Source organism: Fistularia commersonii, chromosome 16 (genome assembly GCF_037954325.1).
Source record: "Fistularia commersonii isolate RoL2024-O1a breed Wild chromosome 16, RoL_Fcom_v1.0, whole genome shotgun sequence".
Lineage (NCBI taxonomy): Eukaryota > Metazoa > Chordata > Actinopteri > Syngnathiformes > Fistulariidae > Fistularia > Fistularia commersonii.
In genome coordinates, this window is record NC_141299.1 from 9,138,988 (window position 1) to 9,153,231 (window position 14,244).

Consider the following 14,244-nt stretch of genomic DNA (forward strand, 5'->3'; position numbering starts at 1 on the left):
CCAGCCTTGCAATTTTGTGTTTCTCGTAAAAATCTACTTTATGATACATAGACAAATGACAATGACCAACAAAAACGTGGTATGGATCAATGATATTGATGTACAGCAGCTGTTCACAATTATTGATTTGGATAAACATCAAACACCAATGAGTTAATAAAATGAATGCCAACAGTTTGATGCTTATTTCAGAAATTCTTTTGCAGAATAAATCTAATAGAATGCGTTTGCTTTCATGGCCTAACATTGACTGGTTAACAATCGGTTTTATTATAAATGTCAAACATTTTGAGCAGATAACAGATGGCATTTATAATGACCGAGCTGATAAAAACACAGATTACACCTAGATGTAAGGGAGAAAGCAGTTCGCTCTAAAATAAACAAAACCACTAAAGTACACATTTTAAGCAACACATTATATAGCTGTCCTGGCATGCTAATGGTGATAAAGGGAGGTATTGGAAAGGTTACTGAGACATGACGAGTTGCAACGATGGCTGACTCAACCTTTCCTCCCTCTCCACAGGTCAGAGAAACAGGCAAAGCTCTGTCTCGACCAGGAGCCCCGATCCAAGTCTGCTCTGGGCCAAGCTGTGACTCGGCCTAATGGAACTGATCATTTAATGATTTGTGGCGTGTCGACAGCCGAGGTGGAAGAGTGAGAACTCCACGCTACAAAGTGACTGACAGGACTGAAGAGAAACATACTGACAAGAAGGTGAATTGGACATTGAAGCCTGGACAGCGGGCAGCTGAGATTTAACCATGCGTATACAAATATGCACACTATGTAAACATTGATTGGCAGCTTTTCTGCAAATAGTACTAGGTATTTGCAGAAAACGGTAGAGTATTTTAATAGGAAAGGGAATCTCATCTTTGAATTAAGTCATTGGAAGTGCCAAACAATCGAGAGCAGCTGTTCTTTTTGCAAAACGCTGACCACCCAGGTTTGAACTGTTGGCCCGAGACAGGTTCAGCATTTAATCTACTTGGTGAAACATCAGGAGGTAAGCTTCTGACCGTGTCCAGGTGAGTGCGCTGATGCTTGGCTCTGTCGCTGGAGTTGCTGAAAGCTTTCTGGCAGCCGGGGTGCTGGCACAGGTACGGCTTCTCTCCTGTGTGGCTCCTCAGGTGGATCTTCAGGTTCTCTAGACGGGAAAATGCTTTATTACAGCCCTCAAACTGTGGAGAAGAGAAGACACACACGGCCTACATTAGAGGGCATCACATTACATAAAGAAATTACACGCACGAAACAAACACCTTATATGCTCAGCACCACACTGAAACAAATTACCAGATGCATTAACACCCATGTACTTCACAGAGACTGACAAACACACAGGAAGATGAAACAATTGAGCACGAGGCCAGCACAGTGCGAGCTCTGTGTAAATGCGAAAACTTTCAAACTCTTTCCCTCGCTCCCTCGATCACCCGTGTAGCTGTGGGTGTTCACTTTGCATGAACACTTTGTATACTCAACACAGCAGCCAGCAAAAAGGGATTGTGTCATTAACATAGGTGGCATCTTGTGAGGATTATTCTAAATCAGGAGTGGGCAATTATTTTGGCTGGCGGGCCACATTTTGTATTTAATTTTCATGTGCGGGGCAACTAGGTATCATGCAAATTAAAGAAAATGAAAATTGCAATTTAAATATTTCAATTTTGGGGCATTTTATTTCAACTTTAAAATCATTAATGATCACATAAATGTTCCAACATTATTTTTTATGTAATCATCCATACAAAATTAAACCAAAGGAAAAAATAATGAGTTTCTAAATTCAATATTTATTGAAAATACTTATTAAAATCTTCAAAGAAAAAATGTTTGGCGGGCCGGATAAAGAAGCAAAATTGGTCGGATTTGGCCGTAAAATGCCCAGGTCTGTTCTAAATGATCCTCAATCCCAGTACCTTAAAATACACATAAACCTTCAGCATATACAGCAGTGCGTCAGCTGAAAGACTGCCGCTGTGACTCAGCTTGTGGGGGGCACTGGAGTCCTATTGTGTATGTTAAAGGACTATAATGCAGGGCATGAGATAAGACCTCTACTGTATAAAGCAGCACTACCAAGTGACAGTGACTGTAAACAAGCTCATATGCCCCAATTGATACCAACCACTCAGCCAATGAAAACCACAGACTTGTTAACACATGAATGATTCACAATGTGTCTCACATGTCTACTCTTGTTCTTATGCGGCTGATCGGCGGACGAGGCACGCTCGGTCAAGATCTTAATGGAGTTGTGGTGTTAAGATTTACAAGGTGCATAATAATGCAGATACCATTTAAGCAAACTGAAATTTTACAAGCTTAGAGCAGGAGCAGAGGGGGATATTGTATATTGTAAAAGCTATATACTTGTCCGTCAATCTGCTTCAGATTTGTTGCTTGCTGGTTTATGTAAATTGAAGCATAGAGCTGGACAGGTGAAGGTTGAAACAATAGAACAAAGAAAGGGGTAAAATACATGATAAATTGGAAAGGATGGAAAGCGGAGCTCATTAAGTAATTTGCTGTATGAAATATGTAAGGAAGCTTCTGGATATACAAACAGAATTTGGTCTAAGTATATGATTTTCAGAAGCATAAAATTACTGAGAACTGTCACAGCTCTACAAATTTTAGAGCTCAAAGGTGACAGAAAAGTACAAGGATGAATCCTTGCACTTGGGATTTTAAATTGATATGGGGCAAATAAAACTTGCAATGGTTACGCCAAATTTAAAAGCCAATTTGGGTGACAATTCAATTCCTGTCACAAACTGTTATTGTCCATTGTATCCTGACCTTTAGTGAAGCCTGAGTTCAAGTTACAGTGAAGGAGAGAGTGACACCATTCTTCTAATAGGCAGTCAGCTTCATCTGGGCTCAACGCTCATCCACAGCCTCCTTCATTCACTCATGCAGCACAGACCCAGCATTCTATTCATTGAGGCTCCATTTAATACAGACGAAACTTAAGCCTGTCATGGTAGAGCTGTGTTGGGTGACCAGGGTGATCTGTGGATATGTGTATGTGTGTCTGTCATTTGTCTGTCATCTTACAGCCACACTCTGCATAACATTAGTAATACATACTCATAAAATGAATAATTTATCTTTTTGACTGATATAATTTTTTATCACTGTTTGTACTGAGCGGGGGAGGGCAAATATGCAGCAAAATAAAAAAAACGTTGTTTAAAATAGGACCTTGGAAAAAATGCCATCTTTTCCACGGGGGTCATAATTGGAAAATAAGGATAAAATTTGTAAAAATTGACCCTTCAGTCCCATCTATTTCAGAAAAAAAAAATTTAAAACATACATCAATCTTCCAAGTACAAAGAACAGATGAGGATTGTCAAAATAATGCAGACAGACTTTGCAATCATGGCATGAAAGTCTGTATTTACTATACATAGCTGCCAGATCAAGTTATACTTGTATGAAATGTGTATTAGGTCGTAATGTTAAATAGTTGTAGAAAATCTATATATCTCAGGAATATCAAATATACAACTAAAACACACGCACACACACACACCAGCACACATCGGTGGAAAATTACTTGAGGAGTTCACATCGCTCAGTGTTGTACAGTGGAAACATATTATTTTAGAGTCTTGCCAATCAAATATGTCAAATGGAAATGAGAGTCAGTGAGGGTGGGAAAGTTTAATAAAAATCTCAGTACAGAGAAACATCCCTGCTGCCATAACGGCCATGACAGACATGGTCCATGCTGAATGCTGAAATACGGCGCCGGGCATTTGAGTTTGGAAAACAAACACTGCTATTATTGATGTGCCAAATGTGTGTATTTATGTATAAGGGAATAATCACTCTTTCATTGCTTTCTTTTCCGCAATACAAATTTGAGGCTAAATTATAGCTAGGGGTCCGTGGAGGAAAGCGTGTTAATCGTGTAGAGCATATTATTACTTTGGAAGCGGGACCAGCAGTCGGCTGAGTATGAGGTTTGCCTGCGGGGAACTCGACAGGCAATGCCACCTCCAGGCACAGACATTACTGAGAAACCTGGCATGAAACATTTTTATGCTACAGTAAAATGTTTTAGTGCGGCTAATTCGAGGGTTAAACTGACTTCGTTCAGTGAGTTCATTGAGCGTTCAAAACCTAATTCGTTTTGAACCTTTGAGCCATGCAGCGCTGCTCGGTGAAATATATTTGAGCAACATGTTTTAACAGCGTTTGGATGCGCAATGTTGGTCCTTTTTATGTGGAAATTTGACTTTGCATGCTAATGTTTAATTCCCGTTGGACTTCTAATGTTAAAATTATATCAATTTCAAGGCCTAAAAATTAAAGATTTAATTCAAAATAGCAAGCGTCACCGTGCCTCACTCTTAGACAATAACATTTAAAAGTTGAGGATATATAAGTCAATTGTACTAAAATGACTTGAAAATAATCAACACCAAGGTTAAAATGCCATATAGAGCAAGCTGTGTCACTGAAGCTTGTGACACAGTAACATTTCTTACCTTTGATATTAGCTATGAAAACAGTTTAGACAGCACTAATCACATTAATTGCTTTAAACATGTTTAGTTTTCCTCTCTGAAGCCCCAATCTAAGGTAAACTGTCAGATACCCACACGAGGGGAGAGGCACTCCGTCTCTCTACTGAGTGGGTTTTTCAGTAGCTTGGTAAACATTGGGGATGACAGCGGGGTCTTGACACGGCTGAAGGAGCACGGGTGGGTTGAAAGGGTGGACGGGTAACTGATCACAACAGACAGATTATGGTCGCGGCAAGCAGGCCAATGGAGTCGCGAGTCTGCCTGAGGCCTTCATGGGAAATGACTCCTGACTGGCAGGGAATAGGCAAAACAGTGTCAGAACTAAAAGGCAGCAGTGTAAAGCTCTCTTCACGTGCACCGGCTCATTAGCAACCAGCAGGCGCTGGAGATGATGGGAACAAATCAGCCGTTATGGTGGGGCGTCAGTAATATAAAATTACATCTATATCAAAATATATCTGCTGACGTGTGGAACCGAAATATGATTAAAAGCCTTTATGAATGGTGTGAGAAGATGGATGGATAGAGAAGTTGAGTAAGAGAGGTGAGGCTGATGTTTCTCTCTTCAGAAAGCATCTTCAACATGTTCCTTTGGCAAGCCAAGGGCATCCCTTATAGGAATCCTTTTTCCCCGAGATTCAACTCCTGACACTAAAGCTTTTCTGGGCCTCAAACAGATGCAAAGGAATCCTTCGATATCCTCCTCACTAACACTCTATATCTTACAGCCTTGGGCAGTAATTGTAGATCAGGATTCAAACTAATTATTAAGAGATAGAATGTAACTGCTTGGCCACTAACTAGCATGAAATTTAGCATTACTTGTGCTTAGCGACCCCCAAGAAGACAAAAAGGTCTTCAAAGTTTTCCACTGTGATTAGTTTTACCTGATATATCCAGGTGCTGCGGTTTCCAAGTCTGACAGACATGATCAAGGGCAAATTTTGATGGGGAAAAAATTGCGGCCAAATAAAACATGTTATAAAGTGCCAATGCTCAAAAGCAGTCTGTATAACTTCATAAAGTATGAAAACAGACATTGGTGGAAGGAGTTGGTTTATCACAAGGTGTCTTTCTCTGCCCTGACCAACAAGGAAAACCACCAACACTTCAGGATCTGTTCGAAAGGGTGGCTCTGCAGCGGAGTGCTGCGGATGGGACGAACATGTGCATTTAATCTGCCTGCTTCCAAATGCCCTGTGGCAACCACAGCAAAGAGCAGAAAAACGTAAATGGAAGAAATTATATCCATATGATTCAATGAGACCACTAAGGAGAGGCAGGTTTCTCATGCGCTTCGTCAGGATACAAAATTAAACACAGCTTGGCTAAAACATTCGTATTACATAGTTTACACATATCATTTCCACTGCAGAGCTGGACCCTTTTAGCAGCCAGCCTCATCTGTTGTGAATAAGTCAAAGATAGTGCTAGACTTTTAAAGTCTTTTCTCTGAGCAGGAGACAAATTCACACTACTGGCTTTGTTTTTCCATGAGGCATCATTTCTCCTCCTTCTCCCACACTTTGCCTTGGGAAACCTTGATTTATGAATGGTGAGATATGAGTACACTTGGTAAACGACTGAATGCGAGGGAGTGTTGTCCAGATGCGAGTGAACAAGCAAACAGAGTGAGAGCCCAGCCGATAAATTGGTGGGAGGAAGTATTCATGTAAATGACTAAAGAAATTATTCTTAACAGCCATTTTGCACTGATGCCTGAATAGTTTAGAGGACAAGCTTAAATCTACACGGATGGCACAACAGGAACCATTCCTATGATGACTAAATGAGGCTGCTCACATAATGAGCCGATCCAGCTGTTTTGTTTTTTTTTTTCCTTCCTTTTTTTGTGCAGACTGAATGCTGGAGATTGAGGAGGAAGTGCAGATGGATCTAAAGCTCTATTTCTGTGGCGGAGGCCTGGCACAGCGCGAGGCTGACTTCACAACAACATGGTGAGGCTTCATGGAAGCACTTAACCTGCTATGATTCAGAGGCCTCTGTTCAAATGTCTACCAGCTCTGGAGCCCTGGATCAGATTAGAGAGCTAAGATATGATTTCCTCCAAACCAGGCAGTCTGGGGTTTACCGGTTCACCAGGTTGAGGGAAAAGGGTCATGTTCTCAGAAGGGAAGGAGAGCACTGACAAGGAAACGGATATGTCTTGTGTGTTATCACGCAGCATAAGCAGATGGCCAACCTGCGTCGCCCTGTTATAGTGAATTTTCATTCTGGGCAAAAGACCAACTGCGTCTAGAACTCCTTTGCTTACAGACATTGGTCCACTCACAGATTAGATTTACAGTTCCAGTTTAAAGACACACCACTTCTGCAAAAAAAAGTGAAGTTGAAGTTGACATCCATATGAGTGGCAGTCAATGAGAGGTCAGACCATATCACTTTGCACTTTTTATGCTCTTAAAGGCGACCTATTATGGTAATTTCCACCCCCATTTTCTTATTTTGGGACTAGCCAGCTTGGCATGATTCATGTTATTTATCTCACTGGCCCTTCATATGGTTCCTCGGTTCCCATATTTCTGCCCCAGTCTATTTTATGACTCTTCAGAGGCTGATGTTTTTCTGATTGGCCAATTTCCAGACGGCTGCAGAAGGGGCACTATCCCCGTGCTTACTAAGCGTGCTGTGCCTGGAACAGATGACTCCAAGGACATTTATCATTTGCTAATGCCCACTCATCTTGGATATGTGGAAAATACATTTCCACAAAGCATTTCAAGATTAAAGTTTTTTGCTCTAAAGGATTTAACTCTGTACAAATGACTTGTTTGATTCGAACGGATATAATTTATACATATTGTATATATACGTATATGAAAATAAAAATAATCATAGGAAAGTAAAAAAAAAAATTCTGTCTAATATTTTGTGAGACAACAAATCTGATTCCAGTTAAATCGTACTTAAGGCAAGTACTAAATATGAAAAATGATTCTATGAGTGTAAAAAAGTAACTTTAAATTTGTGGTTTAAACAGAAGAAAAATAGGAAATTACAGGTATAGGATTTTGAATACTGACAAACCATCAGGGTATGAAAAGGACCCGCATCACCTTGATCCTGTGACCTCTTACATTTATAGACAAGCATTGAAAAGAACACTCCCTTTGTCTCGTGACTGTTTCTCAGTGTCCTGTACTAAACATTTGTGGCTAATTAAAGTGCAATACAAAGCTTTCACTGCCGCAGCTATTACTAACCATCAAGGCATTAATTATGAACCCATTCAGGAAATCTGAACCTGCGATGAAAAAGACAGACTGGGGCTTACGCAATGAAAATCCTAAACATGATCTGTGGTCCGAGCCGGCGCCTGGAATGATGTTACTGGCAGTCAATACAGGATCCTGTTTGACTGGCTCATGAGCCCCAGTGTCCTGACAACCACGCTTCAATCTGTCCAGCACGTTTCACTCACACCTGCATGCATTCTCTTTCTAGCTTTCTCTCCCTCTCTCTCTCTCTCTCTCTCTCTCTCCCTCTTCTGTCCCTTTGCCCCCTTCTGGCAATAACCTCTGCAGCCCTTCAGTGCAAGAAGCGATATTCTGTATACCTCAACATTCTCTGTCAATCCTTTTTATATTGGTGTTGCTGAGGAATGATGCCGACTCAGCAACAGCAAACAGTGATGAAAATTCTCAATAAAGAGATTTCGTTCATCGTGCATTAATATTTACTTTTTAGCTTGATCTAGTAGAACTCCTTTGATCAGAAATATTCCTTTGTTGAAAATTGAGAAATATCCATTTATTTTTATTTCTGCGCAATTAAGCGGAGAGTATTTTAATTGGCAATATTATATCATTTATATGACTTTCTGCAGCTATTATGCAGTTAAGTGGAGTGGGGCTGTACATTTATGCAGAGCATCAGTGCAAAAAAAATCACTTGATCACTTGGTCTTGGTCACTTTTTTAAATTTCGATGATATTATTTATTTGAGCCTGTCTTGTCTCGTTTTCCTATAAACAGTGTCAAAATATCTTAGAAAAAAACAGCTTTCAAATGTAGCACGCATTGTTACTGTATTTCATTTTGAGGCTGCTGGTAATGGAGAAACTCATTTTTGGGGATTGCCACAGCCCTGGATAAATGCCCCTTCTTTCACTTCAAACCCTAACATTAACCATTCATGCTTTAAGAAGAAAAAAAAATCCACATAACCACAGCTTTAACACAAAAAGCCAATTTCCAGTAGCTGTTTTGTAACACTGTGGAAGTCCTATATGGCCTATTGAAACGATACTTGCTGTGGATGGAGTGTATTTTGCGCAGATTTTTTTTTCCCCATGTCTGATTTCAGTAGATAAAATGGGAAGCATTGTTCTATGTTACAATTCCCTCGCTTCATTTTTGCGAGACGAGGCAGACACAAGGCAATCCAGGGATGAAGTTACCGTGTGCACGTACCGTAGAGAGCTACGAAAAAGAAAATCACATTGTCCGCACAACACATGAGTTGACACAGCTGTTTAAAGGCTCTCGCCTATGATAGCAGACACTGGCTGACTCTATAACTCTGACGTGACAACAAATAAACATTGCAGAAGCCCAGCGAGCTGCCAAGCCAAACGCTTCATTGCCAGAAGCACTATAGCATCCAGACCAAAAACATGCCAGCAAAATTAAACAATAGGTCAACATGGCATTGCGATCAACACCAGCCCAAAGACTGAATGGGGTGAAGGGGAAGAGTACACTTCTATGCAAACCTCTGGAGTGAGACCAGACCACAGAAAGTTGTGAGTAAAATAGCAGCTGCCACGATGCCCCCAGATTTGTTCATGGGCCGCAGCCCTTTTCTCTTTAGCTCCCATTGGGTTTTGAGGTCTAGTTTCCAGTTGTGTGGATATGGCTGGTTGCAATACATCAGTCTGTATAAGACAGTTAATGTGTCAAGTCCAATCAGGGATCAAGCTTTCTTATCGAACACATCAACATTAATTCACATTTCAATAAATCAATTCACCACATGTCGGTGGTGTAGTTCGTTTCTGTGTATAGGAAAATACATTTATTGGAGAGCAAAAAACGCTTCTCATTCCTTTGCAATTACAGTGGGCTAAAGCAACCCACTGATGGCAAAAATCCCGAGGTTCCACTACTTGCTGGTATTCTTCAGTAAGCATTTTCCTATTTATGGAATATTTCCGTCAGATTTTTCAACAGACATATGTTTATGTTAACTGTAATACGAGTCTAAGCCTGGTACACATTGGCCTAACACAATTTGCCAGCCAGTACGGCTAAATTATAAAGCGACTTCTTCCTGTCATATAATATTTATTTCCTGGCTTTTCATTAGATATCACAAAAAGACGTGCAGAAAATCAAATTGTCAGACTGATGGAGATGCGGATGCAGGCTGATCAAACTGAGTTGCTGTGTGACATCGGAGGCAAGATTTTGTTAACTTTTTGCTCTGCAGTTTCTTACTTTCTCTGCTATTTTTAATGAAAACAATCTGCTTCTAAACCCCGCATAAACCGTTTTACATCAATGTTAAAACTAATTACAAAGCCGAACAGTTGAATGTGAAACACATGTTAAAGAACTGAACAGAAAATCAAAAGGGCTTCTTTTTCTTTCAGGAGACAGCGATTGTTAGGGTGTAAAACTCTACAGGGAAGAAGTAAATCCCAGCAAATTTACTAGTCTCTGAAGTTTCAGGTCTGTGCAATCTTAATGTCATAAAATCGGCTAATAAGATATTGATTCATTCTGTGGATTGCGTCCTTAAATGTCCCGTCCTGTCTCTTGTTCTTTTTCTTTCATCACCACCCTTCTCTTTCATTATGTCTTTATAGCCAGTATGTTTCGGATAAAGTCTTACTGTTTCGGTAAGTGTTCCGTTTTAAGACCATCATCGGTCCCTCAGTACTCTATTTTGTTCTTTCCATCTGGATCTCCCTTCCATCTTTCACTTTCAGATGGGCATCTAAATACACTTAAAGGTCTTAACAGTGTCAACAAAATCACAGGTTAGAACGCCTGGGTGACCCATAATGAATGCACCAGTTGAATGTGCCTTGTCCTTCCTCATGCTTCAAAAATGCTCTCAAATCCTCATTCAATGCATACCAAATCACTTGTCATGCATAATGCCTCCTGCCGCATACTGGCCAGAAACCCCTCTTGCAAGATGACATCAGTGGGATTGAAATGCCTGTTTGGCTCAGTTTCTTCTAGCTTTCACTTCTTCTCTTAAACATTACAATTAAAGTCGGCATGCTAACCACAGAACACCGCAATGCATAATTTGAACTTGACACTCTAAATATAAACAAATCCCTCGGTACATAATTCATCCATGCATTTCTTAGTGTCTATTTTGCACGGTAGCATGATCGTTACTCATATATAGATAGATATATATATATATACATATAAGTGCATGTAAGTGTATATATGTACGGTCTGAATATGCGTTGTGGTTCGGGCTTCAGGTGATGAGAGGACTGTTGAACTGTGGTTGTAGTTCTGAAGAGGAAGCGGTGACCAAGAAAACCTTCTAGTAAGCTTGACCTGGGTGCCATTTAAGTAAGATATTGCTCTGAGCATGTTGCTATGGAGTGGCCCGCTGGGGCACAATCTAAGAAGAAAAAATAAATAAGAATAAACAATAAACACACCAGTGGAACTGTTTGTGGCTGCGGGGGTGTGTTTGCGGTGGTACAAATCGTGTCTCGGCACAAAACAAGGCCGGTGTTGGAATGTTGGAGGCGGGGCAAGTTGTTTGTCTCAAAGGAGAAAGGATTTGCCCTAATCCTGTACAATGCTCCGAATAAAATTCCATTTTGTTAATTGGGAAAATCATATAATGCATGTGATCAATGATGGTGCACAGACAAAAAGAATAGCAATAAATAATAATTTGAAAAGAAATAATCACTTTTTTGAGTCAAGGGAGGAGTCCTCCCTCCCTCTTCTGCATGACCTGGGTTTGCATTTCATTCATGGTCCCCTGAACATGACAAAGACCCCAAAACACAAAGCCTCATATCTCCAATGTATTAGTAAACTGATCTGGCTCAGAAGGGAGATTAAACTGATTAAAGTTTTGGATGGGACACAATTATGACACAATCGTTTCGCAATGTATAACCGTAGCCCTGTGTCTTCAGGTTTCAGATACGAGAGCCTGATTAAATGTTGAGGAAATGGTGAAACTCAAAATATTGCATTCCAGACAAATGTAATTAGAGTGTATCAGGTCGGAAATCGTGCACGCTTTGATACCTGGTTATGAGGTTTACAGCAAGGTAGCTGTAGTTGTTTGACCTTTCGTAGCTTTTATACTGTTTTGCATACACTCTTAGAGTGATAGCAACAAAAGTGAGGGATTTTGAATAAAGCTATTCAAACCAGTTTACAGCTTCTGTCATGATTTCTTTGAAGCTATTCACTCCTGCTTTGGCTCAAAATTCTTTTCTTTTTAAGATTGGTGGCTTGAAGCTCGGTAAATCTCTAGTCGTGCCACTTTCTACCATTTATTTAAGGGTAACTTGATAAATTTTGCAGAGAACGCTGCCAAACTGTAATATTTCCTTTGAAAACTCGATGAAGACAGGGAAAATGTTGTTCAGTTTTTTTTTTTAAATGTAGTAATTGATCCAACTGTAAACATGTGTCTCTGTTTCTGTTGCCTTGTGACCATCAACACCACACTCTCAAACCGCAGAGGATCAAACATGTTTACTGAAATTCTGACTGCAATGTTTCTTGAAAAGTTTAGTCCTTTGTCAAGTGAAAACACATTAACAGCTTGTTACATGTGCAGGGCGACCAGATGAAAGCTTTGGACAGAAACGGTGATGTAAAGTATTGGAAGTATTTGTGAAGATTTTTAATCATTTAAGATGTAAAAAAGTGAAAGTGAAAAATACACATATTTCAGATGCAAGTATATCTTGAAATTTGGCTTTTGTAAATAAAACCATATTTACTGTCAAATAGCGATATGTTCTAATTTCTCACAACAGAAAATAAAGGCACCAGAGACCAGTGTCTTCACAATTTCTGTCTAAGAATATGTTGAGTTCACGACACACTGCTTAATTCTATCTAAATTCTAGATACTACTTCTACTACATTATTTTTTGGGGGGGAAATTTGTTGCAAATATTTTAAATATTTTTTGCTGACTTTAAGATAATTTCTTCCAATCTTTAGGATTTCTTTTTAAGGAAATACAAGTTTTAGCTTTGCTAAGCTTTCAGGTTTCATTTGATTTTTTTTAGAACTTATTTTGCCCTGATCAGAGAATCAGAAGCATAATTTCTTTATTTATCCCTGAGGGGCAATTGGAGGGTGCAAGGGTAGCATGAATATAGATTATGGTATAGAACTGTATGATAAAATGTACATCTGTAGATCTCTACAGATGGCTTTACAACTATATATCTGTAAAACCGTACAATGAGTAAATTCAAAAACTGTAAAACCAAGGACAGTCAAAAAACTATTTAATTGTTGATTTATAAATCTGTTTTTTAAAAACATTATTCTACAGTTATCATTCAGATTTCTACACAAGATGAATTGGAACTTAAAGACTGCCAGCCCTAGCAAAAGTTCCAGATGTGGCAAGTTAAACATGTTTCAGAACAATCTTAAATTCACATCTAGGAGATTGATAGGGGGAGACACGATGAGAAGACAGGGGGCTTTGGGTTGGGTGGGTTGCAGACAACTGGACCGCATTACTACAAAAGATTGACTGGAAACCTTTTTGCCTTGACGTGAAGTTGGCCTGGTCCACTCAACAAGGAAAATAAGCAAGAAATGTCTGTCCAGTGCTTTCATTCATGTGCCAAAACATCAGTCGTTGAGCCCCTCAACCTGCAGTTTCATCATATGAACATAACATATGGACAGTGTTTCGTTGCTATTAGCATGATAACGGGGGCGGGTTGCAGAGTAGTGCAACAGACATGACATTACGACAGAGGATTGTCACAGGATGGGATCAGAAGTGTCATTATCAGGCTACCCGATGACATAATGAGCCGATAGATGACTAGCAAACGTTAGAGTTAGGAATGATCACCAGGTATATGGTGTTTCCATTTGCGTCAACTGAACATATAGTTGAGTGAATGGGCTTTCTCAGCTATTGAGCCTGATGACCTTAGATAGGCCTTACTCGGCCTAACGCTAAAAGCTTGCGCTGCTAATTTGGCTCAAATACGTACACAAGGTAATTTGTCAAGACTTGACAGCAACCCCACTTCTGTGGGTTTAAAACACTAACTGAAGGAATCGTTTTTTTTTTTTTTTTTTCAATTTCAGGAGAAAAAAGTGCACCTGGTTGTGCCTAAGATTCTGAATGGTTAAAGATAACCTCAACGAACTGGAATCTGTAATATCGCTGTTGCTGAATCCCCCTGACGTGTGAGGCGTGCCAGAGGCTCAACACAGTATCAATATATTATATTGATGTCACTCACTGCTCAAAGTGAGAGCACGGACAGCTCCAGTTGCACGAGGCATTCAAAGGAAAACTCAACTCATGTCATGATCCCAAGTTTCAATTAGCTAATGGTATTCGGTATTTCATCTCCCGAGAATGAGCCGATTGCTCACAAAAGACTCCATTTACTCCAGAAAAGACATGCCATCTTGGCACCACCCCACTGCCTACGTCTCAACGTCTACTGCTGAAGGATT

The 14,244-nt window shown here is 39.9% G+C and overlaps 1 protein-coding gene across 2 annotated transcripts in view; it reads right to left on the reverse strand.

The window, feature by feature from the left end:
• The window catches only part of glis1b (GLIS family zinc finger 1b), a 68,847-nt gene that overhangs the window by 20,529 nt on the left and 34,074 nt on the right, over window positions 1-14,244 (reverse strand). For both annotated transcript variants that reach the window (XM_086161502.1, XM_086161503.1), the window contains one exon: window positions 1,027-1,188. In XM_086161502.1, coding sequence (XP_086017628.1) covers window positions 1,027-1,188 — 162 coding nt within the window. The remainder of the gene's footprint in view (window positions 1-1,026; window positions 1,189-14,244) is intronic.